Source organism: Capra hircus, chromosome 4, assembly GCF_001704415.2.
Source record: "Capra hircus breed San Clemente chromosome 4, ASM170441v1, whole genome shotgun sequence".
NCBI classification, from domain to species: Eukaryota; Metazoa; Chordata; class Mammalia; order Artiodactyla; family Bovidae; genus Capra; species Capra hircus.
In genome coordinates this window covers 24354714-24380024 of record NC_030811.1, presented here as the reverse complement: position 1 = coordinate 24380024, position 25311 = coordinate 24354714, and the positions used below count along the sequence as shown (strand labels likewise).

Below are 25311 nucleotides of genomic sequence, written 5' to 3'. Positions count from 1 at the left end.
CAGTAGGGGTCCCAGGGTGAACTGTCACAGTTTTATATTTTGAGTGATGGCTTCTTTAGGAGGCATTTTTAAATAGTTAGAATTCTTAGCCTTTTCCACAAGTGACACGGGTGATAGATGGCATCCCAACGTGTGGCACCCTTTAGTCCAATTCCCAGGGGTCAACTCACTCATTCCTATGTAGAAAACCTGTGCCTGCATGCAAGGGAGGCTGGGGCTTATTCAATTCAGTTCAGTTCAGTTCAGTCACTCAGTCGTGTCTGACTCTTTGTAACCCCATGAATCGCAGCATGCCAGGCCTCCCTGTCCATCACCACTCCCGGAGTTCACTCAAACTCAGGTCCATCGAGTCGGTGATGGACTCATCCATCCATCTCATCCTCTGTCATCCCCTTCTCCTCCTGCCCCCAATCCCTCCCAGCATCAGTGTCTTTTTCAATGAGTCAACTCTTCGCATCAGGTGGCCAAAGTATTGGAGTTTCAGCTTTAGCATCAGTCCTTCCAAAGAACACCCAGGGCTGATCTCCTTTAGAATGGACTGGTTGGATCTCCTTGCAGTCCAAGGGACTCTCAAGAGTCTTCTCCAACACCACAGTTCAAAAGCATCAATTCTTCGGTGCTCAGCTTTCTTCACAGTCCAACTCTCACATCCATACATGACCACTGGAAAAACCATAGCCTTGACTAGACGGACCTTAGTTGGCAAAGTAATGTCTCTGCTTTTCAATATGCTATCTAGGTTGGTCATAACTTTTCTTCCAAGGAGTTAGCGTCTTTTAATTTCATGGCTGCAATCACCATCTGCAGTGATTCTGGAGCCCCCAAAAATAAAGTCTGACACTGTTTCCACTGTTTCCCCATCTATTTCCCATGAAGTGATGGGACCAGATGCCATGATTTTAGTTTTCTGAATGTTGAGCTTTAAACCAACTTTCTCACTCTCCTCTTATTGGGATTAATTTCTATTTAATATGAGAGGCAACCCCTCTAGCATGAAAATGTTACTGCTATTGGCGACGAGATAGGAGTGACTACTGACTGTAACACACCAGTTTGGTGACAACACTGTTGACTTCTGCTCCTTAAGATGAATGGAGTAGGTGGTTGCTACTGGGGAACCAAGAGATTCTTCTCCCTTACTTTAGATGTGGCCATAAGCAAAACCCCTCCTACTTGGATGAAAGCAGCAAAGACTGGCAGTCTGCAGCGGGGCTGCCAACCAGCAGTGCTGCAAGGAGGCAGGAATGGGATGAAGGATGCATGAGAGGACAAGCGGAAGGAAGGATGCGGGGGAGATGGGATGGGAGGACAGGTGGGAGGTTGGGGGCGGGGATGGTGCAGGGATAGGGAGATGAAGAACTCCTGGGAGGTGCGACAGCTTAGGTGGGACAGGATGACTCAGGCTACCCAAGCAGCAGAGTTAGTAAGGCCTCTGGAATCCATATATGTCCCAACCCCCTAGAAAGAGGGCCAGCCAGAGTAAACCCCATGTCTCAGTGGTGCAGACGGAAGGCCCTCTCCAAATGCGTGTAGAGCACACTCTACATCAGCGAGGCCCTACGTGTGGACTTCCTGTGTGTGCACAGCAGCCAGACCTCAAAGTCAGGGGGTGGGAAAGCCCTGGCCATGAGAAAAGGGGGTTCTACCATCGCTCTTCTGACCTTGAGGCTGCCGGGGCCCTCAGCAAGCCAGCCTCCTGGTGAAGGGAGGGTGGAACTGATCACCAAAGGAAGAAGGTCTCTATACAAGATCTCCAGACCAGGGAGTGCTATTTCTCATCCCCTTCTTCTTTGCACCCTCATCCCAGAAGGAGAGGAGAAAGGATTTGTGACCCCAAACAAGTGAAAGATGACTTTCCTGAGAATGCCATTGGTTGCTAAGAAACTAGTGAGATAAGAAATGGAAACCATCAAGGTACTCCTAAAAATAACCAGATGGACTGGGGTGACTCGTGACCTGTAGCAGCTATGTGCCCCACCTCTCATTTAGCGCCAAGCAAGAGGGAGACGGTTCGCTCGGCACTTGCATTATTCTCACCTCCGACAGAGTGCGCTGTTCTGAGGGCAGCGTCCTCTAAGCAGATGCTTCATCAATGCTCCCAGCCCATCTCATCCCGGCCTTCTCCCTCCCTGCCCGAGGTCCCATCGCCTTGACACTGCACCAGGGCAGGGATGCCCAAGAGCCCAGCTGCTGCCTCTTTCTTTTCTCTCTTCGCTGAAGAGCCAGCTGACCACACGGGAGAGCTCGCTCCTGGCAGCTCTGTAGTCAGAAGAGTGAGCCACTGGCGACGCAGGGGGAGGTAAAAGGCTCTTTGGTGACTCAGACATAATCAGATACAAGGACAAAAGAGCGAGCTCTCTCTCTGACAGCCAAGGCTGGATACACACCACAGGCACCAGCAGGAAGGGGTGGGGGAGAGATCAAGAGACAGGGGGAGAGGGAAAACAATGCAACTCTTTCAGCAGAACCGGGGTGGGATGGTCAGTTTTTGTGACTGGGAATGGCCAGTATCCCACCCCTTCTTGGTTATTCCCTCTGTACAAGGGAAAGCAGTTTTCAACTATAAAGATGGGGACTGTGTCTCTACCATGAGCAAAACAATATTGTTCATTCTGTCTCAGTTGCTGACTTAAGAACAACTTCTGGTTTCTTTGACTCTTCAAAAAGATCCCAAATCTGAGTTTCCATCCAGGTTTCCTGTCTTTAAGCTTGGAAGAAAGAGAAAGGGACTCTAAAATCAGAATTGCCATGTAGAGTTGCGCAGGCTGTAAACTGCACAAAGGTGGGGGTGAGCTAGGGCTGACAGTCAGCCTGTCACTTAACAAACCACATATTCTGGCGTGGGGCCACATCCTCTGGTAGGAAGGAGCACCTTCCTTAATTCACATGGACACCATATGGGTTGGCAGAGGCCCTGTCTAAAAGGATCGTAAATGGTAGAAAGATTTGGGAGTCAGTTGAATTTGGGGATCTACTTTTCTCTTGGCCACTTAAGTCATCTTGGACTGATTACTCAGCCATTCTGTATGTATAGTTCACCTTCATGGGCACAGAATGAGGTTATAAAGCCTGTCCTCTTATATTCCAGAGCTGCTGTGATGAATAAATAAATAGATTTTCAGCTGGTTGTCTAGCTCAGGTGCTTGGCATACGGAGCTGATGCGACCCAGACAAACTATGAATGTTGTTTACCGTGAGTTAGCTTTGTGCCAAGAGGAACCCAGCTTAATGGCATACAGGTGCCTCCCCACCACACACACAGGTGCACAGCTGAGGCTGGATTAGATCAGGGCCTGAAGCATCTAGAGCTCATCGCCTGAGCATCAAGGGACTGGGACAGCAAGAAGCTCTTCAGGGTAACCATGACATCCCCACAGGACACTGGAAGAACTGCCAGAGGGACAGGGCTCCAGTCTGTGTGTGGCAAGATGTTATTCGGTCCCTTGAAGACTTTTTTGTTTTTATTTTTTCAGGGAGCATTAGAGCAGCGGACTATATTTCTTCCTTGGGCCTAGGAAGATCTGGGTCCTCCATGCAGGGGAGCAGAGCACTGTGGCAACTTCTAGCCATGTCCCATTCTTGTTTCAACCGACAACACTGGGTTCTCGGGCTGTGGGTGTCCCCATGCAGGATGGGGCTTGGTGCAAGGACCAGTCTGCAAGCCCCACCCACTGTGGAGGGGAAGGGGGCCCCTCTACACACCCCCAGAGAAGTTGCCTGCTGCAGCCAGGGTCCTGCCTGAGCTCCCCAGGCCAGCACTCACCTCTCCACCCAGTTCTTGTAGCTGGGGATGTCCTTGGCATAGAGCAGCTTGTTGGAGGGGGAGTCCTTGCCCAGCCGATGCTCCGATGTGGAGCACGAGTCCATGAAGGTCTGGGCTACCACGGAGAGGCAGGCGTCTGTGATGCTGTTCTTGTGGATGTCAAACACGAACTGGGGGTTCTTGATCATGTTGACCCAAAACCGCAGGGGCAGGCTGTGTAGAGGGAAAAGGCAGATGGTCAAGGGAGATGGGGTGGGGGAGCTGGACACTGACCCAGAGAGGTCCCTGGAGGCAGACAAAAGGCTGGGAAGCAAGCCTTTGGAAGGGCCCTTCTCCATGCCATCAATTCACCTTCTGGGGAGCTGAAGATTAGCAGGGTTGAACAGTCCATTCAGAGATACAGCGTTGTTGGGCACTGGAGGTGTTGATGCCCAGCCTGGACTGTAGGACTCCCCAGCGGCCCTGAGAGCCCAAGGCTTTGGTGTTCAAAGCAGTCATGACAGGTGCTAGAACATGGAATGTCTAACTCTCTCTTCCACTGTCTGCCCCCATGTCAGATACAAAACATATCTGGTTGGCAAATCTTAAATAGCCTAGAATCTAGGCTATTTATTATTCTCTGCCCTCACTGTAACATGTGGAAGAAGCCACACTCTTCCTCCCCACCTGACCTAATCAACTTGTTTTTACATGGTGAGGGCCCTGGCACTAAACAGTTCAAGCAAAACTTACTGATTCTCATCTCCAAGCTAGCAAGCTGAACAAACCCCACCTCTGGCTCCCACCTGCCCCGTTATGTGCTCTCCTTCCTCTCCTTTTCTTCCAGTCAGCACCTACTCTACACCAAGAGCCATGCTAGCCGCTGTGGGTACAGTGTGATAAGACCTGTCCCCGGTCCTTGAGAAGCCTGCGTTCTGGTGGTTTCATGGGGAGTCAGGCACTCAATCAAGAATTTTAGGTGCTGGACCCAGAGGATGGAGGGGGTCCAGTTTAAGACCCAGGTTGGTGTGATCAAAGCTACCCAGAGGGACGTGTCCAGAAGTCTGGAAAGTCTTCACAGGGGGGACCGCACTGAATAGTCTGTGTTTTAAAGATACAGAGGTGTTCTTTAGCTGAATGAAGCCTGGAGGAAGAGAGGGAGGAAAAGGAGGAGGACAGTACCTCCAAAGGGGAATCAGTTCAACAAACAGGACATGAAACATGCAGTGCGGTCTGGGAACCATAAACCCTCTAGCTATTGCTAGAAAGGATCCTGGGGCATTGCGTAAAGCCTGCCCACGTGCTCCTCTGTGACTGCATTCCGCTGGCTCTCTGATCCTGCAACTGCCATCCAGCCTATGGAGATGTAGATCAGGAAGTGGGATGGCACCCAGCAAGGGATCACTTATTTCCCTCCCTCTGCCCCCAGCTCCTCACCTCCTGCCATGTGCCCTGATGTTTTATTGTTGTTTTGGTTGCTATTCTCACGGTTGGTAATAGTTGGTAACAGTCATAATGTTCCTATGTGTTTGGCTTGCTTCTTAGAACTAAAAGTCTTTCGAATTACATTATTTCAACCCAGCAAGAACAAGATTTCTATATTCGTTGTATCTCCCAGCAGCCAGCATATACATAAAACAAATGCTCAAATACAGTAAGACCTCATGTTCAAGACTGCCAATCAGTCAACAAGTATTTATTAAATTCCTATAAAACGTGCTGTGGAGCCAGTACTGAGGTCTAACAATGTTAAGTGGCCCTTGTTTCATCCTGGGAAATCCAAAGAGTAAATAAAGGGACGGTAAAAGTTCTGACACTCGGGGGACAGTCAGGGTCACTGCAGCTACCCAGGGGAGACCCCGAGAGCTGGGCTCAGAGCCCTGGATGCAGAGCTGCCCAAATGATGAGACCTCCAGTCACATCTTCCTGCTTCCCGAAGTTCAACACAGAGAGGGACCCTGGAGCCCACACTTGCCACATGGTTGTTTCTTTCCAACAGTCTCCTTCCTTCAGCCAGTTGTGCTGACAGACAAATCAAACAGGGAAACCACAGCAGCTCCTGCCTAATGAAATATTAGCATATTATTAACATTAGTGGTGGCACTAATCTCTGGTTGATTGCAGCCACTCAGGCTAAATGAGCAGGAGGTTTATTTAAAAGAGAAAAGGCATGGGGATGAGGAGGAAGGGGGCAGGGGAGAGGGTGAGCTACAACTTTGGCCAGGAATAAGGAAACAATCTCTTTCCAATCAGGAACAATGGACCCTAAGTCAGTATGTAGATCTCATAATTCCTGGACTGACTGAGTCTTGCCCAGGCGGCCATGGTCAGGGTTGAGAAAGTGTGTTCTCTGGTGAGAGGACATGAGAGTTGGTACTCCTGCCTGACTGCCCTTCACTGGGACCGGAGATCTTTCTGAGAACAGCTGGCACTTGGAAGAACTGGACGGAAGGAAGACTCTGCCCTCTCTCCCAAGGACTTCACTGGATCTTGGAGGTGGACTTAGCCCAGTGGGAGGTGTATGCTCACTTAGATACCATTTCAGGGGATGCACTTATAAAGGTTACAAGGCATGGTTTGGAAATAGCAGCTCTCCCAGGATAAGGTCTGGACAGGGCATTCCTTGTATTCTGAAGGCTGCAGGCACTCAACTCAGGTGGTAGGAAGGAAGACTCAGTGGCAGAGAGAAGCAGACTGGGTGGGTCAGGGACATGCCCTTGGAACAGCTCTGCAGAGTCATTCTGAAAAGGTGTGCAGAGTCAAATGAAATCCTTTTTTTTTTTTTTTTTTCCTGGCCATGCCATGTGGAATGTAGGATCTTAGTTCCTGGACTGAGGATCAAACCCATGCCCCCTGCATTGGGGGTGCAGAGTCTTAACCACTGGACAACCAGGGAAGTCCTCAAATGCAATCTTACCTATGGGCAGTCACTGGGAGAGGCCAGACCTGCAGGCCTTTCAGAAGAGGGAGCCGCCTTCACCCAGTGCTGGACTAGATGGGATCCAGAGTCTAACTATCTTATTTCCAAAAGGTCACAAGAACTCCACAATGTACCCAGAATTACCGTGGGAGCAACCCTACTCTTCAGTTTTATGGTCCAAAACTGTTCCTGCCTGACTTTCCAACTTTAGTGAAGATGCACTGTTCTTCAGGGGAGAGAGGAAGCCAGAGCATCCTACCCTGAATAACATTTCAGTGCCCCAGGCTGACTTCTGCCTAGATCCGGGTTTTGATTTGGGACCCTGGGCTGTCAGGGTCGGAGAAGGCAATGGCACCCCACTCCAGTACTCTTGCCTGGAAAATCCCATGGATGGAGGAGCCTGGTAGGCTGCAGTCCATGGGGTCGCTAAGTATGGGACATGACTGAGCAACTTCCCTTTCACTTTTCACTTTCATGCATTGGAGAAGGAAATGGCAACCCACTCCAGTGTTCTTGCCTGGAGAACCCCAGGGACGGGGGAGCCTGGTGGGCTTCCGTCTATGGGGTCGCACAGAGTCAGACACGACTGAAGCGACTTAGCAGCAGCAGCAGCTGTCAGGGTGGCTGGCTGAGCCCTAGTACCATGTCAATCCTGGCAGTCGGCAGGTGCTGCTTTGAAAGAATGTGCTGGGGAAGAACACCCCAGGACAGGGACTGTGTAAAAGCTACTGGGAGGCGATTCCAGAACTGAAGGGACTAAATATAAGACGGCTTTACCCCAGGTGGAACTCTCAAGTAGAGACCATCTTGGCTCTGCATCTCCATCAATATTTATTGAGTCCCAGCTCTGTGCAAGATTCTGCCACGAGAGCTGCATACTGATGTCTGACCTTGCAGTCTCACAGTGAAACAACCGACGCACGAATGAAGGGAAAGGCAGATAAAGGCTAAAGGAGAGAGGGGACCGTGATGAGACACCCAGAGTGTCATTTAAGAGTTAGAGGCTCCCCTCGTCTCAAAGACACCCTAGTTATGGGACAGTCCCTTCCCCAAAGGGAATTCTGGAAAGGGAAAACCATGTCTTGAATGGACTGGAAACACTCCCATGTTCACCTAGGTGACTCCTAGCTGTGCTCCAAACTCCATTTAAGAGTCTCTGTGAGCTCCTGCCTGTCTACAGCCCGGCTGCACACATGCACCCCACATCCTCACATGTGCCCCTCTATTCAAACAGCTGCCCTCCTGCAGCCCACGGAGGGCAGAAGGCACGACCCAAATCTTTGCAGACTCAGGGTCCAGCATGATATCAGGCAGAGGGGAGGGAGCAGGATGTGAGAGCGACCTGGCTGTGACAGCTGGTATGCTCATGTTTGCTCATTTAGTTGGTTTAATGTTTGTCGATGACAAACATGGAAGACTCCACCGAGGGAAGGAAGAGAGGAAGTGAACACCCAAAAGGACTGCAAGGAGGCGGAGCCCCGGAGAGCGCCTGCGCAGAGCTGCCACAAGGGGGAAGGCGGGCGGGCCCCTTCGTGCCTGTCTCCAAGGCCAAGCGTCGACTCGGGGATGGCCTCTCCCCTTGTGGCTTCCGCTTGCTCTTCACTCACCAGTTGCTCTTCCAGGTGTGGCGGACGTGCGGGTCGTGGATGCCGTGCTTGTCTGCCTGCTCGTCCAGAAAGTCGAACATGTACTTGATGGCCAGGGGCAGGGCCGAACCGCGGTGCGCCGTGCTGAAGATGGTCTCGAACAGGTCGTCCACGAACTTCTGCAGCGTGCCCTGCGGAGGGGACCAAGCTCAGACACAGCTCGCCCGCCCTGAGAGCTCTGAGGGCGGGGCTGTACGATCGCCTGGCCTCCCAGATGGTGGAGGGGAGGGGAGGCCAGCACACAGCCAGGCCTGCTTGGGTAAAATCGCGTAAGCGTGTGCAAAGAATCTGCACCCTCCTCCCGCCCGCTCTCATCTGTCTCGGAGCAGCTTTCCATTTCCCCGGCACGTGGAAAATAGATATAACACTGATGACTGGGCCTAAGGAAGCCTCCCTCTGCCAACACCGCGGTTTGGTTTTAACACCCTTCGGCGGTGTTATTTTAGCACTTTTCACAAATGCTAATGAACAACTCACTCGGTCAGAGCAGACAAGCACAATCTGCTGGTTCTGTTCGGGCATTACTCACGTCAGCTAATGAACAGTTTACTCATTTGGCTCCATAGAGAGCGGAGCTGGGGCCAGTCTTGGGCCTTGAGGGACTAACTGCAGGCACACAGGGTCCCCAGAACCAGGATTAGAAAGGGGGCCTGCAAAGTCACTGATGGGGCTGCAGTTTCCACCACTAGAGACTGTATATGACACACCCCGGAGATATACAGCCAGTCTTCCAGAAGGCATGGCAGAGGACCAGGAATGCACATGGCTAGTGTCTCTATTTGAGCAAGGGCAAGAGTGGTGTTGGAGAAGACTCCTGAGAGTCCCTTGGACTGCAAGGAGATCCAACCAGTCCATTCTGAAGGAGATCAACCCTGGGATTTCTTTGGAAGGAATGATGCTAAAGCTGAAACTCCAGTACTTGGGCCAACTCATGTGAAGTGTTGACTCATTGGAAAAGACTCTGTTGCTGGGAGGGATTGGGGGCAGGAGGAGAAGGGGACGACAGAGGATGAGATGGCTGGATGGCATCACTGACTGGATAGATGTGAGTCTGAGTAACCTCCGGGAGTTGGTGATGGACAGGGAGGCCTGGCGTGCTGCGATTCATGGAGTTGAAAAGAGTCAGACACGACTGAGCAACTAAACTGAACTGAAGAGAAGGGATGGAATCAAGATTTCATACTGCATGCCAGCCTGGATGTATGGGAGGGGCTGGCTGCAGGATTGGGTTGAGAAGGATGCTGAGGTTCTGTGCTGGGAAGGAGATCAGGCTGATGAGGAGGGCCTGCGTGGATGGATGACTGAGGTGTGGTGAGGGGTGGCACCAGCACAGATGCTAGGTATTTGCCAGCTCTGACATTTCTGTGGGGTGATGACACCCCACCGCATAACCCACCCACGCCCACACCCTGGCTGACGTCCTGTACCTTAGTGGCCAGCAGTCGTGTGAGATAGATTTCAGACACCATCTTGCTCCCCCGGTCCCCCTCCTTCTGATCCCCGTGCTCATGGTTCTTCACCAGGTGCCACATCTTGACTCCACTTTCCAGGTCGGGGGTGATCATTGGTGTGCGTGAACGGAGGCTGTCAGGGCTGCCCGTGTACCGGATCATGTTTTCTGCCAATGCAAGGACCCCAGGCGGGTAAGGCCACCCAGCCTTCCAGCCTATTGTTCATGATACACCTCAGCTCCACCTGAGGCCAACTCTGATCCTTCTCGCCTTTGGAGGCACTTCTGTCCGTTCCTGAAACTGGAACACCTTTTCCACCGCCTCTAGGAAATTCTCTGTGTCTTGTCCACCCAATCAGATTCCCTTCCCTCTTGTACTTGCGTCTCTCCAGCCCTTATGATTCAATTTGTAAAAAATGCAAGCTTGTCTCTTTTTGTACTTTCCTTGTAAGAGCTCTCAAGTCTCAGGATGTGTTCTGTGTCACCAATTAAGTACCAATGAAAGAGCTCTGGGTGGTGGTGGCGGGGGGGAGGGGGCCTTCCCCTGTGATGTCAGTGGTAAAGAACCCACCTGCCAATGCTGGAGACACAGGTTCTATCCCTGGATGGACAGAGAAGATTCCCTGGAGAAGGGCATGGGAACACACTCCAGTATTCTTGCCTGGAGAATCCCACGGACAGAGGAGCCTGGCGGACTACAGTCCATAGCATCGTAAAGAGTCAGACAGACTGAAGCAACTTAGCACGTGCTCATGAAAGAGCTGGGATCCTGTTTCCCTTAACTGGTGACTAAGCAGCTGAGTGACTGCCCCGTCACTGTGTACCTCCACCTGCCTCTCTCGCCTGGACCATTTATTTGCTGCAACGTGAGGTGTGGTGAGATGAGTGCCGAGCAGGAAAAGAAAGGCAGGTCCCACTGTGTGCAGGCACCATTGTGTGTTGTCTTCTATTTCCCAGAACCATCTCATGAAGCTCGTGGCTTTTTCAGCCAGTTTTGCTGATAAGAAGGCACCAGAGCATCCAGCCCACCTCCAGTGCCCTTCTCCCCACCCCGAGGAGCAGAGACCTGGGTTTGTACCTTCCCTCAACTGCTTCATAGCGTGTGACCTTTACACGTCATTTAGCCTCTGTGCATCGGAGTTATCATTTGCTAATCTGCATAATAGGGGGAAATAATAATTATTTAATTCACTGATTATTATGAACCTGACGTTTGATAATGAGTTATCACAAACGTGGAAGCATCTTAGAGACTGTAGGATGCTCAGGAAGGTTAGACTTTCTTCTTGTTTCCAGGGACGAAGCTCCGGCATCAGAGTCCCTGCTCAGAACCAGGAACCTTCTTTTGGGTACAGTGTTCCTTTCTGGGGGCCAGCCTGCCTGACTCCCCATCCCTCCCCACTCCCCATCCCCGGCACCCACTGTCTTCCAGCAGTGCTGCCCTGGTGACCACAGCTGCTCAGGGGGCATCCTTTCTTCCCCAGAAGGATTTGATGAACTCACCATATTTACTCGCTGAGGTCCTGGAGACAGTGGAGTTGTTCACTGCATTGTAGGCTGTCACTTGCTTGGACACTAAGGCCACCACTGAACCATCTGGCACCTACCAGGGAAAGGCAGGTAAGGGCCTGGGCACAGAAACTGCCACCCAATCAGGATGAACGTGGTCCTTGGGGACAGTCAGGGCCTCACCGAGAACCAGGGGATAGAGAAGGCTGTCAGTTTTCCTTTGATGAAAGAGGACAGATCTGAATATAGAATTGCAGTCCATGGTGGGGTTCACTCTTGGGAGTGACTCGGGCAAGAGCCTCTCACCAGCACCCTCTATCCTTATGCTTCCCTGGGAGAGCTCCCAGCCTTAAACTCCAGGGCTCACCTAAGAAAGGGTTTTGCTCAGGGTCTTTGCCCATGCCCTGCGGGAGCGCGCACCCAGCATGCTATCTCCAGGAAGGTCAGGGTCTCCTGGGGGGCCATGTTTTCCCTGGGTCACTAAGGGCACACAAAGTGCTGGTGAAGAAGTGGGTTTAGGGCTGGGTAAGAACCTCAGGATGGCCCTGTTATTCATGGACAGAGTCCCCCAGGCACCTGGCTGCCTAGCTTGCTAGCCCCTCCCCATCCACGGTCCCCTCACCTGGTAATGTGCCAGGGTGTTGAGTCTCTTCCAGTCATTCTCGATCTTAGTGGTGATGTCTTCATCCTGCAGGATCATCCTCGCCCCGCTTCCTTGTCGCCACTCTGTAGGGGGAACAGTTCCATCTCAGACAGGCCCTTGGGCCCCTCCCATGGGATCCTGAGGACTCCTGTGCAGGCAAGTGCATGGCACCACCTCAGGGTGCATCTGAAGACAGACAGGTGCTTGCAGATGCTCCCAGAGGAGGGGCGTCGAAGCTCTCAGCACGGGGGGACCCTGACTCCCAGGTCTGGTCCCAACAAACTATGTGACAGCCCTAGGAATAATGTCACCTCCACTGCCCACTTGTTCCTGGTGGGTGGCCACATCGGCAAGAAGTCAATGCTTATTAAATGAATGAAGAAGGCAGGGGGCTTCCCTGGTGGCTCAATGGTAAAGAATCGTCCCACCAAAGCAGAAGACATGGGTTTGACTCCCTGTGGGAAGATCTCGCCCTGCCATGGAACAACTAAGCCCAGTACACCACAGCTACTGAGCCTGTGCCCTAGAGTCCAGAAACTGCAAATACCAAGCCCACATGCCACAACTGCTGAAGCCCGGGCATCCTAGAGCCTGCGCTCTGCGACAGGAGAAGCCACTACTGTGAGAAACCTCTGCACCGCAACTAGAGAAAGCCACACAACAGTGAAGACCCAGCACGGCCAAAAATATGTATTAAAAAAAGGTAAGTGAAGACACTTAAGAACATACTAAGCGAATGCAGGGTGGCATCACCACTATCACGTACTCTGCTTGACTGTGAGGTCTTGGAGCTAACGAGACCAAGACTGCAAATTCCATCACGAGGCACCCTCTTTCTATTCCAGGGGTGTGACTTGGACCCAAGCCAGCAGGTGGGCCAGTCTTGGCAGAGAGATTGAGTAAAATGTATGTGGAGGGGCCAGCAAAACCTATCCTCACGCCCAAGAACAGCCACAAAGTCGATATGACGAGCAGCATCTTAGTGATCTATCCAACACTTAATTTTCTTTGATGCCATAGGTGTACGCTTACCTCCCACCTTATCCTCATGGGTCCCAGACACCTACAACGCATGGGTTCGCTGATGGATCCCACATGGGGGAACAAGAGACTGTTTCTCATCCGCCAAACCCTCACCACCACATGTGGTACAAATCACATGGAGATGGGGACATGCACATTCATGTCCTGAGAAGTTCACACGTGGAGACCCAGGTGCAAGCCAGACACACGCCAGCTCTCATGCACGAACGCATCTACTTCCACACACACACACACACGCTCACATGCACACACCAGAAAGGAAAACGGCCTTTTCAATTCAAATACGACATGTGTGTCTGCCTAAAAGCCAGGAATCTGGTTTCCAAGCAGCCATGACCCCACTCAGTGCCTCACAGATGCTGAGATTCTGAAACCAGCGTGCGGGTGGGGGCTGGCGTGAGTTACCCACAGTCCTGGTCTAACCCCACCTTGGATTTTTTACTGTGGCTCTGCAGACGCACATTTCGGCTTCCCTCCCCTGTTCCCTCCCGTCCAGGCTGAGGGACCATGACTGATTCCTTCCTGCATTGTGCACTTGGTGTGGCCAGTGCTGCAGATGAGAATCAGGCCCAGGAAGGGAGCTGCCTGCCTTCAGCAGGAACAGAGATATTTCTAACAGCCACATCCGTGCCTCTAGCTCCCGAGCTTGTCTGCTGCCTGGTTTAGGGCTTCTTGTAGCAACGGGCTGTCCCAGGAAGGAAAACGTGAGGGTGCCATGTGGGTTCACTGGAGCAGAGGGGCCTCCAGAGGTCTCTGGGGACCACCTGTCACTTAGGGCTGTTGATGGCACAGCTGGACTCGATCATGGTGGTGAGGGTCTCAGGGCAGGTGGGGTGGTATGTAAACGAGGAGATGCCCCACCAGGGCACCTGGCCATCAGCATTTTGTTTGTTTGTTATCATGTTGTCTGTTGTGGGATTTTTTTGTTTTAGATTTTATGCAGGTAGGTATAGGTGCATGTTTTTTGAGTGGTTGCAGTGGCGTGCTGCAGTCCATGGGGTCACAAAGAATCAGACAGGACTGAGCGACTGAACTGAACTGAAGACCAGCCTGGGCCAAGGATAAGGCAGGGGCACATGTTGTCCCAGTTGCACAAAGATAAATGGCCCTGAATGATAAAGCCTCATGGGTCTCCCCTCTTGCCTTGTGAACGGTGCCAGGCCATTAAGTCAGAGGAGAGCACATGGATGGGGGCCCGGAAGGCAGGCAGTGCTCTGCATGCCCCACATGGGAGCTGGAGGAGGAACAGGGGCCCAGCTCTGGACACTAAGTCTCCTGGCCAGGCCCGAGGGTGGAGGACTGCGCTTCACTGAAGAGGCTGTGGGGCTGGGCAGGACTAAGTGGGGGAAGGTACCCACAGAGGGCCAGCTTGCTGGTATGCACTGGCTCCCTTGCCAATGGCTCTGTAGCACCTCTCAGGGGGATGGGAACAAACCAAACCACCGGGGGGACCAAGCAGTGACTGCTGGTGACTTAATTCTGGAGCCGGGTGCACAGTTCTTCACTAAACAACTGCCCTGAAGTTGTGCAGTGTGCAGCCTTCACGGCCCTATGCAGCAGCCCTGGCTCTGAATCGCGTCCAGCAATTATGTAAGCAAGTGAAAGTCAGGCTGCCTCTCTGCCCTCGACTGAAAAAATGTAGGGCAGAGTGTGGCCATCCTCCCCCCACTCAGGGCAGCCAAGGGATGATGGCTTCTCCTTGGGAGTACAAACCTGATGCCGCCAGATGCCCAGCAGCAGGGCTAGCCCAGCACCTGGGACACAGTAAGTACCTGATGAGTATTTATTACATGAATAATACATAAGTGAAAAGAGTGAAATAGATGAATAGATGAAAGAGGAGAAAGAGTAAGTGAGTGAGTAACGGTGGCTTAATTCCCAAGCAGTGAAAGGATTTTCTACCCGTGGGTTGCTGCTCCATGGTGGGCAGACAGCAAGCTACAGGTCAACTGTGAGCTGAGCTGTTAGAACCTAGGACAAAGGTAGAGCTGACCTCCAGAAGCTCACTGGGCACATTCACCGCCAAAGCGAAAGTTCTCTGGAATGATTATCACTCGTTTTTCCAGTTTTACGACTGGGAAATTAAAGAAGCAGGTTGGGAAGGCAGACCTGGAGGTCACTGCAACCTGGAGCTCTGCAGTGTGGTGCCCACCACATGTGTGAGCCACTCAAGTGTTGGGGGTGTGGACAGTGATGGCTGGACTGGACAGTTGGGCTGTGGCCACACTGGGATGCGGGTGGGTAGCTGCCTCCCCTCAACTCCAGACTCTGAGCTCCAGGAATCCCAGTGGGACACAGCACTTCCACCTCCACAAAATCAAGTCCATGCGGATGGGGTTACATGCCTTCCACACAGGCTGCGGCTTGCGGTCAGTGATGATATGCAGTGGGCAGCAGGATGGTCAAGGGCAGCAGGAAGCCTTCTCATCACTGATGTCAGTGCTTAGCCACACATTTAAGGGCTGTCAGAAGAGGTGCCCTGTCTGTTGGTCCTGCCAGTCCCGGCCCCTGCCTCTGGTGGGGTGCCCGTGGGCAGCAGGGAGGCAACGACTATTGTCTTTTTGGCAATTATCTCAAAAAGTTAAAAAAGTTCCTCCAAACACCAATATGATGATAGAAAGCTGGAGAACACTTAGTCCCGTTTTCAGATCTCTCGAGTGAAGTGTCAGTTGCTCAGTCGTGTCTGACCTCTTTGTGACCCCATGAACTGTAGCCCACCAGGCTTCTCTGTCCGTGGAATTCTCCAGGCAAGAATACTGGAGTGGGTAGCCAGTCCCTTCTCCAGGAGATCCCGACTAAGGGACTGAAGCTAGGTCTCCTGCATTGCAGGCAGACTCTTTACCATGTGAGCCATGAGGGAAGCTCTCTTAGATCTCTCAAGCCTGTTATTTTCTTCTCCTCCTACAGGAAAGATGCTATGTGCCTTTTCCCCCTGAAATATCAGAAAGGTGAAAAAGTGAAAACCTCTGTTCCATCTCCAAACCAATCCTGAAGAATGAACCCCAGAAATATTGGAGCCTGATGTTGGTAGCTCCATCCCTGGGACATGCAAGGAAGAAGAGAGGCTGTGGGTAGCCTGCCCAGCTGACCTAGAATGGAAGAGTGTGGATGCAATATGAGGGCAGGGAGTGCCTGGCACCAAGTGACATAAGTGGGCTGAACTCATCCCTCAGTCTTCCTCTTCTCTGCCCAGGGTCCTCAAGCTCACCTGTGGCCTGAACACATGCCATTTCCATGTCACTCTTTTCCCTCCTTTTCTGAAACCCCATATCCAAGCCAGCTAGGGACTCTCTTTCCCCAGACTCACCATGGGGTATCTCAAGAAAATCAAACAGGGTAGGCTCCGCTTTCTGGAGTGCTACTGTGCTCCTTCAAGACCTGCTCTTGACAGAGGTAGGGGCCGTGGAGCTCACACGGGACCAGGAACAGCCAAGGTCAAAGATCAAAGCTGCTGGCTTCCTTCTGTCCCAGGAAGAGTCCAGCCCACAAACTGCATGGCTGGCTTCATGAACCCTCATCCCTACCCAGTGGTAGAGAGCCCCAAGGGCGGGGTGGGCCAGTTGAGGGCGAGGCAGACCTGCAGTCTTCAGGTCTGGTGTCCTTGGCAATGTGGACAGCTGGCCAGGTCACGCGGCACCCGAGCAAGGGCATATCTAATTTTGTGCTCTGGGTACTTCTGCATATTCAACATAGGCTTAGTGCTAATAACAGTAATGGAAATCAACAGTATCCAGGTCTCCTCATCCCAGGTTCAGCATTCTTTCCACCAAATAGGCTCCTTCTGTCTTGCCTATGAAAACAGCACTAAAAATATCTCTCTTTTGTGTCCACACCTTGCTGTGTACCAGGTGACCCTGTTAGAACAGCTGAGGGGCAAAGTGACAGCTGGGCCAATGGCCAGTGTCCTCTGGATGAATGCCCAGCTGCCCGGACAGCTTTGCCTGCCCACGGGGCACAGTGAGACTGGAAAATGCCTCAAGGCACCAAATGATGTGAGCTCGGTGATGGTCCCAGTGAATCCTAAGGCAGGGACTCATCACCCTGCCCACACTGGACCAGGTCATCTCCCTGCTCCCCCGGGACTAGGCAGGAGGCATCTCCTACGGCCACCGTGGTGAGAATCCACATCCAGAAAGTCTTAGAGCTCTAACCTCACTCACTCAAAACTGAGTGCCCGCGGTGTGCTAGGCACTGTGCTGGCAGGACATTACTCAGGTGAACAAGAAAACTTCCTAACACGAAAGCCCTGACCCCTGAAGGCCTCTGTGTGGAAGGTTATGCAGGAAAACAAAGGCGCACAGACCCAGAAAAGGGGGAGAGTAGAGGGGTATTTGGGGAGAGGGGAGGTGTTCTGGTCCACAGGTGCCACTTCTGTGCCACTTCTAGGGATTCGTGAGGATGAGTCCTTGTGGGAAGGAAGGAAGTTTGGAACTGAGTTAAGAAAGGTCTGGAATACCATTACTTTGCTAATATCTTAGTCTAGTGTCTAAAGCATCTAGGGTTGAGCTGGAAAACCAGAGACGGGGGTGGATGAACAGGAGTGGGGGAGCCCTGTCTAAGAAGGGGAGGACCTGGCCAAAGGCGGGGTGGGGTGGGGTGGGATGCTCAGGAGATAGGATAGTACCTGGAGGTTCTTGGAGAAGAAGGGGTGGGAGCAACAATGGGGTGCCCCCACATTTCTGAGAGGTGTCCAGAGGAATAGTAGGGAGCTGAGGTGTAGAGGAAGGAGGGGTTTATCTGCAGGCCAACCCTGGAGGAAACACTGGCACCCAGGACATCACTGGGTCTGGCTCCTGGAAGGTCCCCTACCCACCAGCAGGTATCACTTGGAGAGGGAAACCCCCCCAGGAAGCACGATCGCCTCACTAGCTCAGGCCTCATGGTGTGCATGCAGACGGGTGCGCACGCATGTGCCTGCACACACATGCGTAGTCACACACGTGCACACACGCATGCACATACTCACATGATACCTCATTTCACCCCCTAAGGCTCTGCAGCCACCAAGCTCTGCCTGCCCCAGACCCCAGTCCAGTCTTTGCATCAGCCTCTCTCCTCAGACCCACCTCAGGAAGCTTTAGGAGGGGGTGAGCTAGAGGGATGAAGGAGGTGCCCACCAGGCTGGTTAGAACTGGCTGAGTCAACCCTTCTGATCCACAGGGAACCAACTTTAGAACTAGCTGCCTGCACTCCCACCCCAGGCTGCCTTTCCTCCCTGCCGGGTGCTGAGCAGGGTCTCAGCAGGTGCACACGCCAGCCCGCACAGGGCCCTCTCTGCCTCCCAAACCAGGGTCCCGAGCAGAAGGCTAGAGGAGGAGCCACAACTCTACTGCTGCACATCTGTCTGCAGGTGAGCCCCAAGAACACCTGGCAGGGAGCCTGGATGCCCTCAGCACCCAGCCACTCCGAACTGTGGGAGGGAGCAGCTTTGGAGAAGAGGGGGGAGAGGCCAGAACAGAATCAGTGTCAATGCAAATAGTTGGGAAATTGACTCAGGAATTGGGGGGGGGGCATCTAAATATGATTGGTTAAAAGAGGAATAATTTGATGGTGAGAGCAAGTTCTAAAATATAAAATAAGTGAACTAGGAAATGTGGTGTTTAAAAGAAGAAACCCTAAATCGAACAGTGCCATCTACTTTCAAGCCCTAGGTCTTTGCAAACTGTAAAGTGTGGTGCCCCAGCTAGTTGTCGCTTTGGGGAAGTCTGGAGAGCTAAAGGAAAAAGCAGGCTGTGCTCCACTACTCGATCTAAGAGAGGTGAGCTAGAACTTAGTGGATATTCTTGAACATGGAATAATATGGAGGCTCTGGTGGTGCTCCAGGGTGGTGTGCGATGCTGTGCTGTGTCAAAGAAGAGTTAAGAGGCAAGGGATGGGTGGCTGGAAGGAGGAAAGGTGACCCAGGTAGGAAAGGTGACCCAGGTATTCATATGCACATCACCGAGGGAAAATTGCTGGCTCTGACCTCTTCACAGCTCTGCCTGCAGCCCCCTGCCCTACTCCAGGCTCCAAGCACAAAGGACAGACACACTCACAATCCAATTTGTTATACTTCCACCTTCCAGGGAGAGAAGGAGGTGAAATAAAAAAGAAAAAAAAATCCCATTATCTTTATCTGTCCTTCCCATCAGGTGCAGCGAAAAATGCAAACTGGGGCGACAGCTGCTGTGAACTCTTTATATTTCATTCAGAAGATAGTGTATCTTTTTGTTGCATACAGGAATTACTTATTTGAAAAAATATACCCTTTCAGACAGAAGGGGTGGTGGAGTTCCGGGGCTATTGATGGGGCATTTGCATTAAACCAGAGGAACTGGGAGGTCATGGCTTGTGGAGGAGCTTGTGCGGGAAGGGAGTGGTTGTTCTCACTTCCTGCTGTATGACCAGGGCCCAGGCTCCGTGCCTTTCTGAGCTAGAGTCTCCTGTGCAGTGGAACAGAATGGCATCAATTATGTCTTCTGGGGAATGAACAGAGGAGACAAGAGTCTCTTGGCTCCGAAAGAGCAGTGTCCAGCCTCCTTCTACTGTGCAAAGAATGAGGAACTCCTAGCCATATGGCTCCCTCTGCGCTGGGCATTTCCCCAGGGCAGGCTCTTATGAGACGTTGGTTGAGGCGTTTGGTGATGTAACAGGGTTGTGGTTTATTTAGTCACTCAGTCGTGTTTGACTCTGTGACCCCATGGACAGTAGCCCACCAGGATCCTCTGTCCATGGGATTTCCCAGCAAGAATACTGGAGCAGGTTGCCATGACCTCTCCAGGAGATCTTCCTGACCCAGGGATCCTACATTGGCAGGCAGATTCTTTATCACTAGGCCACCACTGAAGTCCCGTATAAGGGAGTACCTATAACCAATACCTGTGGGAGGAAAGGGGCATCAACTTGGTGAGGACAGCTTCACATATAACAAAGTGGGGAGCCCTAGCACTGTGCTTTCAAAGCTCCCAAGGCCCACTCGCCCCAGCATAGTCCTTAACTCCTGCCCTGGGATGTCTTCCCTTCCCTAGATTCCAAGAGACTCAAAGAAAGGCAGGTTCTGTGTCCTTCGCTTTGACTCTTACAATGGTTAGTTCTATCATATGTCAACTTGTCTGGGCCACAGTGCCCACCCAGATAGCTGGTTAAAAATTATTCTGGATGTTTCTGTGAGGGTGTTTTTGGATGACATTAATATTTAAATTGGTTGGCTTTGAGTAAAGCGAATTGCCCTCCATAATGTAGGTGGACCTCTTCTAATTAGGTGAAGGCCTGAGTAGAACAAAAGATTGACCTCCCCTGAGCAGGAGGGACTTCTGCAGCAGATGCCTTTGGATTTGAACTGTAACATGGCTCTTCCTTGGGTCTCCAGCCTGCTGGCTTTCCCTATAGATTCTGGACTTAACAGCCTTCACACTAGACATCCTCCCAGAATTCATATGTTGACTCCTAACCCTCAATGAGATGGCATTTAGAGGTGGGGCCTTTGGGAGGGTGCCTGAGGTCATAAGGGTGGAGCCCTCATGAATGGGATTAGTGTCCTTGTAAAAAAGATCCCCTGCCTTTTCTAAAACCAGCTCGAACATTAGGGAGTTCACGGTTCACGTATTGCTGAAGCCTGGCTTGGAGAATTTTGAGCATTACTTTACTAGCATGTGAGATGAGTGCAATTGTGCGGTAGTTTGAGCATTCTTTGGCATTGCCTTTCTTTGGAATTGGAATGAAAACTGACCTTTTCCAGTCCTGTGGCCACTGCTGAGTTTTCCAAACTTGCTGGCATATTGAGTGCAGCACTTTCACAGCATCATCTTTCAGGATTTGAAACAGCTCAACTGGAATTCCATCACCTCCACTAGCTTTGTTCGTAGTGATGCTTTCTAAGGCCCACTTGACTTCACATTCCAGGATGTCTGGCTCTAGATGAGTGATCACACCATCGTAATTATCCGGGTCATGAAGATCTTTTTTGTACAGTTCTTCCGTGTATTCTTGCCACCTCTTCTTAAATATCTTCTGCTTCTGTTAGGTCCATACCATTTCTGTCCTTTATTGAGCCCATCTTTGCATGAAATGTTCCCTTGGTATCTCTAAGAGATCTCTAGTCTTTCCCATTCTGTTCTTTTCCTCTATTTCTTTGCACTGATCGCTGAAGAAGGCTTTCTTATCTCTTCTTGCTATTCTTTGGAACTCTGCATTGAGATGCTTATATCTTTCCTTTTCTCCTTTGCTTTTTGCCTCTCTTCTTTTCACAGCTATTTGTAAGGCCTCCCCAGACAGCCATTTTGCTTTTTTGCATTTCTTTTCCATGGGGATGGTCTTGATCCCTGTCTCCTGTACAATGTCATGAATTTCATTCCATAGTTCATCAGTCACTCTTTCTATCAGATCTAGACCCTTAAATCTATTTCTCACTTCCACTGTATAATCATAAGGGATCTGATTTAGGTCATACCTGAATGGTCTAGCGGTTTTCCCTACTTTCTTCAATTGAAGTCTGAATTTGTTAATAAGGAGTTCATGATCTGAGCCACAGTCAGGTCCTGGTCTTGTTTTTGTTGACTGTATAGAGCTTCTCCATCTTTGGCTGCAAAGAATATAATCAATCTGATTTTGGTGTTGACCATCTGGTGATGTCCATGTGTAGAGTCTTCTCTTGTGTTGTTGGAAGCGGGTGTTTGCTATGACCAGTGTATTTTCTTGGCAAAACTCTATTAGTCTTTGCCCTGCTTCATTCTGCATTCCAAGGCCAAATTTGCCTGTCACTCCAGGTGTTTCTTGACTTTCTACTTTTGCATTCCAGTCCCCTATAATGAAAAGGACATCTTTTTTGGGTGTTAGTTCTAAAAGGTCTTGTAGGTCTTCATAAAACCGTTCAACTTCAGTTTCTTCAGCGTTACTGGTTGGGGCATGGACTTGGATAACTGCGATATTGAATGGGTTGCCTTGGAGACAAACAGAGATCATTCTGTCATTTTTGAGATTGCACCCAAGTACTGCATTTTGGACTCTTTTATTGACCATGATGGCTACTCCATTTCTTCTGAGGGATTCCTGCCCGCAGTAGTAGATGCAATGGTCATCTGAGTTAAATTCATTTGTCTCTGTCACCCCGTACCCCCATCTAGATTTAGGGCTCCCCTCTCTCTGTGGTTGCAGTCAGTAGATATTCTCCATTCACCCCACATCGACCAGATCTCCCTCGTTTAGGCTTTTCACCATATCCCCATATGGGATATCACATTCGGGGTCTCCCTAGATAACCTCTCTGACCTTGACTCCCCTCGCTGTCTCTCGCCCCCCGCCGAGGGAGGCCGGGCTGAGCTGGGCTCAGATCGGGTCACCTGTCCCTTCTTTCTCCAGCTAGATGGCCCCCCGGCCGTGGCTCTGGGCCAATGCCCGCTGGTGGGGCCAGGCCCCATGCTCCGCCGGCTCCAAAATCACTGCAGATGGTGACTGCAGCCATGAAATTAAAAGACACTTACTCCTTGGAAGAAAAGTTATGACCAACCTAGATAGTATATTCAAAAGAAGAGACATTACTTTGCCAACTAAGGTCTGCCTAGTCAAGGCTATGGTTTTTCCTGGGGTCATGTATGGATGTGAGAGTTGGACTGTGAAGAAGGCTGAGCGCCGAAGAATTGATGCGTTTGAACTGTGGTGTTGGAGAAGACTCTTGAGGGTCCCTTGGACTGCAAGGAGATCCAACCAGTCCATTCTGAAGGAGATCAACCCTGGGATTTCTTTGGAAGGAATGATGCTAAAGCTGAAGCTCCAGTACTTTGGCCACCTCATGCGAAGGGTTGACTCATTGGAAAAGACTCTGATGCTGGGAGAGATTGGGGGCAGGAGGAGAAAGGGATGACCCAGGATGAGATGGCTGGATGGCATCACGGACTCGATGGACGTGAGTCTGAGTGAACTCCGGGAGATGGTGATGGACAGGGAGGCCTGGCATGCTGCGATTCATGGGGTCGCAAAGAGTCGGACACAACTGAGTGACTGAACTGAACTGAAAAAAGATCCCAGAATGCTCCTTGGAGAAGAAAATGGCAACCCACTCCAATACTCTTGCCTGGAAAATCCCATGAACAGAGGAGCCTGGCGGGGTACAGTTCACGGGGCTACAAAGAGTTGGACATGATTGAGTGACTGAGCACATGTTTTCTTGCCCACTTTCTGTCACATATAGTCCCAATAAGAGGATGGCCATCTATGCACCAGGAAGTGGGTTCTCTACTGCTGCTGCTGCTGCTAAGTCTCTTCAGTCATGTCCGACTCTGTGCGACCCCATAGACGGAAGCCCACCAGGCTCCTCCATCCCTGGGATTCTTCAGGCAAGAACACTGGAGTGGATTGCCATTTCCTTCCCCAATGCAGGAAAGTGAAAAGTGAAAGTGAAGTCACTCAGTCGTCCCTGACTCCTAGAGACCCCATGGACTGTAGCCTACCAGGCTCCTCCATCCATGGGATTTTCCAGGCAAGAGTACTGGAGTGGGGTGCCATTATCTTCTTCTTCCTGAACCAGGAATTGGGTTCTTGCTGGACATTAAATCTGCTGACAATTTGATCTTGGACTTCTCAGCTGCCAGAATTGTGAGAAATTATTTTCTGTTGCTTATAAGTCAAGCAGGCTATGGTATTCCATTATGCCAGCCCAAACAGATTCCTCCTGGTCCATTATTAATGAAATCCTCCATAACTGCATGAACCAATTTCTTCAAATAAGCCTTTCTCTATGTAAACATATCCCATCCCACTGGTTCTGTTTCTCTGGAGAACACTGGCTAATAGAGTTCCCCATCTTGGTTCCTCAATGCCTGTGGAAGCTGGAGGAATGGGCAGGGTAGGAGAGCTTCAGTCCTAGGAACAATGAACAGAAGTGTTGCGAATAGGGGACTAGGCCAGGCCAGGTGCCACAGTGATGATGAAATGCAGGGGAAGGGGTTGGAGCTGGATGTACTTAGGGTAATAACAGAGGTCATTTAAAATGCCTTTGTTTCCTTCTAAGCTGGCCTGGGACAGATGTCCATGCCTTGCCAGGCGGGGGTGGGCAGTCTTTGCCCAATGCCCTCAGCCATGGAAAGAGGCAGCATGGAGGGAAGTGAAGTGGAGGGGTATGCTTGGCTGTCTTGCCTCCAATGCATGTGCCTCAGAGACTTCTCTGTGCCTACATGCTCTGTGTCCCATTGTTGCTGTTGTTTAGTTGTCCAGTTGCGTCTGACTCTTTTATGACCCTATGGATTAAGATTTTCCAGGCAAGAATACTGGAGAAGGTTGCCATTTCCTTTCTCCAGGGGATCTTCCCAACCCAGGGATCGCACTCATGTCTCCTGCCTGCATCTCCTGCATAGCAGACAGATTCTTTACCGCTGAGCCACCAGGGAAGCCCATATGTCCTTTTGGCACAGATTAATTTTTGATAACAATCTCACCTTATATTTGTAAACTGCTTTCAGGCTTTCTAGGCACTTTCACCTACACAATGGGAAAAACTTGCCTTGCCTCTCTCTCCCCACGGAGGCCATGCAACTGAGTGGGAGCAAATCTTGTGGAAGAAGCATTTGGGTCTCTGAGGAGGCCCTATTTTATTTGTTATGGAATCTGGCTTTGGTAGAAAGAAGACCAGAGTTGCGGGGACAGCTCTAGACCCTGCACTTAATAGAAAAGAAGGAAATTCCTCAGAAGAGCATCCATCATGGGAGGCCTTTGTGAGAAGTTCAATATGACACCACTTCCCCAGGAAGACAAGGCCCCAGATGCTCAAATTGTCTCCTTCCTTTGGTTTCTCCCCTTTACCCTGCCTTCTGTGAGGCCTCATCCATCCAGCGATCTTGCATCCTCCCTAGCAGCTCCTGTGATGAGAAAGATGGCTCCTTTGCCCTCTTGGGACCTGGTGAGCACCATGCCCCTGGCCTGAGCAGCCTCTAGCTTGAGAGAGTAGCAACTCTTGAGCAGGCCCTGTTTGCTGCATAGCCCTCAGGCTTCCTTCACTCATGGTGGATGGCAGGAAGTGGACAACAGGAAGTGGATGGCAGGAAGTAGATGGCAGGAAGTGGACGGCAGGAAGTGGATGGCAGGAAGTGGACGGCAGGAAGTGGCCATGTCTGCTTTGGATACTGCTGCCTCCACTCCAGATTCATTATATCCTTTCATCAACAATCTGCTTTGCTGGACTTGCACCCAACAAACTTTCTAAAGTTAAAAGCAGTCCCTCCCCCTCCTAAGTTCTGGGTGTGTCACTTCCAGGTGGGGATGGTTGATCCTGAACAATATCTACGTACCAGCCTTGACATGGTCTCTCTCCCCCATAGGAGGTCAGCCCATTCCCAAGCACCAGAAGTGCACAGTTCTGTACGCACCCACCCAGTGAGCTCTTGCCAT

The 25311-nt window shown here is 51.2% G+C and overlaps 1 protein-coding gene across 1 annotated transcript in view; it reads right to left on the bottom strand.

The window, feature by feature from the left end:
* The window catches only part of PLXNA4 (plexin A4), a 489083-nt gene that overhangs the window by 13098 nt on the left and 450674 nt on the right, over positions 1-25311 (bottom strand). Inside the window, exons 26-30 of the mRNA XM_018046916.1 lie at positions 11890-11993; positions 11262-11361; positions 9736-9926; positions 8270-8439; positions 3764-3976 (exon numbers count right to left, since the gene is read on the bottom strand). Coding sequence (XP_017902405.1) covers positions 3764-3976; positions 8270-8439; positions 9736-9926; positions 11262-11361; positions 11890-11993 — 778 coding nt within the window. The remainder of the gene's footprint in view (positions 1-3763; positions 3977-8269; positions 8440-9735; positions 9927-11261; positions 11362-11889; positions 11994-25311) is intronic.